The sequence below is a fragment of the Arachis ipaensis genome, chromosome B2, assembly GCF_059453495.1.
Source record: "Arachis ipaensis isolate K30076 ecotype BB chromosome B2, ASM5945349v1, whole genome shotgun sequence".
NCBI lineage: Eukaryota > Viridiplantae > Streptophyta > Magnoliopsida > Fabales > Fabaceae > Arachis > Arachis ipaensis.
Window position 1 is genome coordinate 32,362,943 of NC_142437.1, and position 5,976 is coordinate 32,368,918.

General features: G+C 40.4%; 1 protein-coding gene across 1 annotated transcript; it reads right to left on the minus strand.

Annotated features, from left to right (window-relative positions):
• Nucleotides 1-2,769: 2,769 nt before the first annotated feature.
• LOC107627126 (uncharacterized) lies at nt 2,770-5,180 on the minus strand. Its single transcript, XM_016329986.1, has 5 exons — nt 4,990-5,180; nt 4,354-4,877; nt 3,737-4,082; nt 3,539-3,638; nt 2,770-3,444 (listed from the first exon to the last, which is right to left on the minus strand). The coding sequence occupies exons 1-5, from the start codon at nt 5,178-5,180 to the stop codon at nt 2,770-2,772; spliced, it is 1,836 nt and encodes a 611-aa protein (XP_016185472.1).
• Nucleotides 5,181-5,976: the final 796 nt, after the last annotated feature.

A 5,976-nucleotide genomic window follows, 5' to 3' on the forward strand; every position in this document is an offset into this window, starting at 1 on the left:
CAGTTCAACCATAAGATTGTTCTCGCATCGGGCCTATAATAGTAAAGAATGATTATCAAAACAACTGGACAATCCCATATCATATACTCTGTACCATGCAAAGAAAGAGTATAATAAACTATATAATACTATCATATTAAATCCGAACTAAAAGAAAATAGGATCACCATAATTGATTTAGGCATCGCATCCCTCTTAATGTAATCAGAAATTTGTATAGTATATATTACAATTTATGCGACAAGCTTACCAAACACAGCAAACTTAAAAAAGAACATTGGTTATTTGTAAAATGTCTGTGCACAATAGGTAGTTAAATTGGGAGATATCGGTGAAACAAGATATGAGTGACATTATAGCATTAAAGACAGCCAGATCCAAGGATAAAGAAGAAAAACATCACACGGCAATCGTGAAGTATGCTTCAAATTTCTGCTAGTTTAAAGCCTCCAAAGTAAAAAGTTACAAAATATCTTTTGAAATATATTCCTCAACAGAGCTAAATAGTTAAGAAATACATATAATTATCACATAACTAAGTATAGAAAAAGGGGGATTTATCCTATATGCCTATGCAGTTCAGGGGTATAAATACCCTTGCGAATATTAAAAAAATACTTGTTCAACTAATGCAGCAGTGTTGGGTTATTATTACCACCTCAGTCTCGCTAGCTAGCAACTACTTTAATTTTCCGCTACAACAGCAGCAAGGGATACTATTTCTATAATTTGCCAATATATGAGGTCACTTGGATTATATGTGTTGCTGATGCATGGTCCAACTCACACCCATGCCATGCCTACCTTCTAAAATTTCTCTACAATCTCATCATTAATTTAATAGTACCTTCCACAACATACTATCGGTCCATTATTTGAATACAAATGCCATACTCATTCATTATTGGGAGTTGCTAAGGCTAAGTATTTATACACAAACAGCAGTGTTGTTAAGTAAGTATTTATATAAGTGCTTTCATTTGGATAAATCATATAATTGGTGTTTAAACCCATATTTTACCTTTACATCTTCCAGTATTTTATGCGAATGTCCCTTATCAATAGCTGTTAAGAATTCGAAGCCAAATTTCTTCCGGTACTTTGCTCCGAATTGACACAGTTTCTACAATGTTTAGAGTCATACAAATCATAAGATATTTGCCTTTTTCTTTTGTTTACAGGATACTAAAACCAATACAATTATTGTTGCCATTCGAAGAAGTAAAAGAACCCTTGAGCGGTCAGCCAAAAGGGAAATCGTACCGACACAAGTTCAATAGGCGCTCTACTAACAGCATCACCTATGTGCGTATGTGCTCAGAATGCATCCAGCAATGATCTAATAGACAACTTGTTGAACTATAAGTCTCGAGCGAATGAAGTTGTGTGCTCAAGGGAAGAGAACGGAGATGCCTCTTCTATCGCCTTGATGAAAAAAAAGCTGCTGGCGTAAACAAGGAGGTTATTCTCTTCCAATTTCCCTGCTAAGTCCCAACACAAAAAAGGTGAGCAAAAGAACTTAAGTATACACATCAATCACATTATAACTCTAGGCACAGACAGTTAAAAAAAGCCAAATTAAATAACTTTAAATTGTACTAGATGATTGATTTCTACCGTATCCTAGTTGCTAATCAATAAAATTGCAAGTGTCTAACAATTAACTTTATGGCACTCTTCATGGCAAACACGAGACTACGGCGGTCACTCCAGACGTTTTCTCATTAGCTCGTATTATAGTAGCATTTCGGATTGGAAACTCATCGTCATACTGCTTAAGATTTGACTTTTGCTTCCAAAACGGAAAGAAAGGTAAAAGCCAATCCTACGTCCAGGTTTCCGTTAGAATGCCAATGATATGAGGTGAGGTACCAGTGAAGCGAGAGGAAAGACTTTTAAGATACCCTACAGATTGCCTCTATCTATTTCTCCCTCTCTACTTCAAAGGACAACATTCGATTAAGGACTTTCATGAAAACCAAAATGTCAGGAACTGTAAAAAAAGGACCGAGAACTACATATGGTTTGAGACACGCAGACTAGGCGCACAAGACCCCATAGCGCACCCAACCTCCAAGACCAGTAGTTGTGTTTTCGTCTTCCTTCTTGCCCGCTTTGTCTTGCGCTAGCGCCCTTGCTCGATGTCCGTTTTTCGCTGTTTCAAGTACTAAGATTTAGTGCTAGAGCCCCAACTTAAAAAGATCTTGTAGTCAAGTCAAGTCTTTAAGTCGCTGACCTTCCTCGATCTTAGTCTTTTAAAGGTCTTACTGCATCAGATAAGCTGGCCGGTTAGGTTAAGCAAAGAGCGCTGGCAGGGGAGCTCTTTCATTGAAGTGTCTGCTTTCTGAAAACCTATTTTAAAGGTCTAGGAGCGGAAGAATTTTCAACACTCAACAAATAAAGACTTTTTACGGCTAAACTACCTATAAGGGCAGGAGTCACTCAATCTACTTCGAGTGGAGAGGGTCAACCCAAGGGAAGGGGAGGACCCGGCATCCTAGTGAGCGGTTCTTTCGAGCGAGAAGTGGGCCCTCTTCTTCGACCTTGAGGGAAGCAAAAGAACAAGACTAATGGGCTCACCCGTGGGAAGAACCCGATAAAGCCTAGAACCCCAGTAAAACAGTAAAAAAACGGACCTCTATCTATGCTTAGAGGGCTCCTCCTCGGGGGTGGGGATATAGCCTTTTGTGACGAGATAGACGGCCCGCCAACTCCGAGACTATACATAGAGTAAGAGTGTACATGTCCTATATTAGTGGCCAAATATATCTATAAATCAGCAGCCTCTTCTCCAATATCGATAGCGCCAATCATGGGTACTTCTAAATCGCCAACCCTTGTCAACGACATACCTTCAACATCACATTCAGACAAATCAGTCAAACTTGGTTGGAGAAAAAGTTCGACCTCACAGTGTTCATTGTATTCACCCATGTCAAACAATTCTCTCGACTTCACATGGACTACTACACTCCATTCCTTATCAACTTCATCTTCCACATAGTATACCAGGCATGCCTCGGATAAAAGAATATACGACTCGTCATCTTCACGATCACAAGTGTGAATCGGATTACTGAAGTTGACATAGGTGTGTCCCAAAACGTCTTGTTTTATGCCTCTACCAGGCATGGTGTCTGCCCAGAGGCACCTGAACAAGACTACGGTAATTTGACCACTGTAATTTAGCTCAATGATATCTACCAATCTTCCATAATATGAGACGCCACCAACAGCAACATTACTATCATGAGCGCTTGCATAACTTCTAGTGTCAGAAGTGACACAAACCCCACTATTCTGGGTTCTCATCCCATCCTCTCTCGGCAGGGTTTTAAACATAAATCTATTGACGTTGTATGCCTTAAAGCGCCTTGCCTGAATATTGGGGTCACATGCGAGCCACTGCATTTCTCTCGAGTCCATAGTGTTTCCCAGTGGTATCTGACAAGGAACAATTATACGTTTTCTCAGTTGAGAAACATAAAGCAAGATACTATCTAAAGTTTAAACCGACTTAGGCATATAAAAGATTCACCTCATGCTTAAACCACTCAGTGAATTCTCTGTGGACAACCTTGTTAATGTGAGATTCATTTCTTCTTCCAATACTTCGCAGCCTTCGTTTTGTGCTGGCCCTAAAATCTTTGGGCATACCAAGGGATTTATTGTCAAAGGTTTTAACAAAAATTGTCTTTGGGCACATCATGAACCAACCTAAAATAACTGCACTTACTCTAAGAAATTCTCTACAGCTGTGCAATTGACCAATACGTGACGATGTGCTTGACGTCTCTCGGTTTGTGAAAGATTCAAAAATGCCGCAGCCTCTACCGCCCTGCCAATCAGTGAGAACATGCTTGTCACGTTATTAGTCACATCTTTGCTCAGTCCATCATCAACACGCATTGGTCGATTGATCTTGCTTTCAACATTATCCCAATATCTTGAACAAAAAGTGAGAATCTCATCAGATAAGTAGCTCTCAGCAATTAATCCTTCTGGTTGTGCCCTATAACGCACATATTGCTTGACACGACATAGGTACCTTTGTGAGCAAGATATGTGTGTTAGGTTGTTAGCTATCGGAATAATAGCAATGTAAAATTAACTCCATAGGTACCTTTTAATTGGGTACATCTATCTATAATGCACCAAGTCCCCTAGGCGTACCTCTTCGCCCAGATGCACGGTTAAGTGTACCATGATTGTGAAGAAAGATGGTGGGAAAATTATCTCAATGCGACAAAGAGTGAGGACGACATGTTCCTAGAGGAGAGGAAGTTGTTGAGGGTCTATAGATTTACTACATAGTCATCGAAAGAAAGATGAGAATCAGCCAGGACGACTGACACTGGGCAGGCAGTGCATTCCTTGATGCAATTGGCAGAAGATGTTCCATTAGAGTGTGACAGTCGTGACTTTTCAAGCCAGATAGCTTTTGTTGATTTAAGTCAATACAGCGAGAAATGTTGCTCGAGTGACTATCTAGAGAGACCACATTCTTTAAAGTCCTAAGAAAGATGTCCTTCTGTGAATTTGACATGGAGAAGATTGCAGTGGAATACTTTCCATCTTTCCGTGACCAGAGATCACATCTGATTTTCATCAGCTGGAGGTCTTTTCGAGCTTTAAGGTGGTCCTTGGATTTATCACTATCGTTCAATATTGTGTAAACTATATTGTCGCACACGTTCTTCTCTATGTGCATCACATCAAAGTTGTGACATAATAAATTATTCTCCCAATATGGGAGTTCAAAGAATATGCTCCTCTTTTTCCAAGGAGACTCGTCTTGCAATGCAATTTGTTGTCCGCGTGCTCTTTTACCAACAAACCGTTTGCACCTTACCAGGCTTGACATGCACATTCTCCAACTGTCTCAAAATATTTTCACTAGACAACTTGACAGAGGGATCTCTGTCCTCTACCTTGCCATCAAATCTAACCCGATCCTACTGAAATCTATGACCTTGACTCAAAAAGTACCGACAACCCATGAAATACCATTTCTGATTGCAGGTGAGTCGGTTAGTCTCAGCATCCAAGTTGCATGTAAGACAAGCTCTCCCACTGTACGTATTCCACCCAGATAAGTTGCCCAACCCTAGAAAATCGCTGATTGTCCACATCAACGCAACATACATCTTGAATGCTTTTTTCTCATTAGCGTCGTACATCTCAACACCACCCCACAGCTACTTCAACTCATCTATCAAGGGTTGTACGTAGACATCTATATCATTCCCAGGCATCTTGGGACTGGGAATAATCATAGAGAGCAAAATAGAGCTAGGTTTCATACAATCCTAGGGAGGTAGGCTGTATAGGATAAGAATCACAGGCCAAATCGAGTACATTGAGCTGAGGTTTCCGAAAGAATTAAAGCCATCACTAGCTAAGGCTAAGCGAACGCTACACGGATCGCTATTTAAGTCAGTATATCTCTTGTCAAATGCCTTCCATCCCTCACCGTCCTTTGGATGCTTCAAAAACCGTCAGAGTTAGGACCTTTCTTGTGCCACAACATGTCAGCGGATGTCTTATTGGACATGAACAACCGCTGCAATCATGGAACAAGGGAAAAGTAACAAAGTACCTTCGCCGCCTGTGGCTTCCCATTCTTCTTAACAACCACATTGATCCTGACAATGGAATTCCTCCTAGTCTTTTACTTCCATCTCGAGGTCCCACATCGCTTGCACTTAAAAAGTTCTTGATCGCTGCCCTGATATAGCATTCAATCATTCAGACATGCATCTATCTTCTTGTATGTAAAACCGAGCTTTCTTATGATCATCTTGGCATCGTGCAATGAAGTCAAAATCTTTGCATGCTCAAAGGCATCCCCAATAGCTCTAGTATCATTTCGAAGGCCTTGTCGCTCACTCTACACATGCACTTTATATGGTATAGCCTCACCAAGAAAGCCAGCTTCGAAAATTTTGAGCATCCTGGATACAATTCATGCTCTCC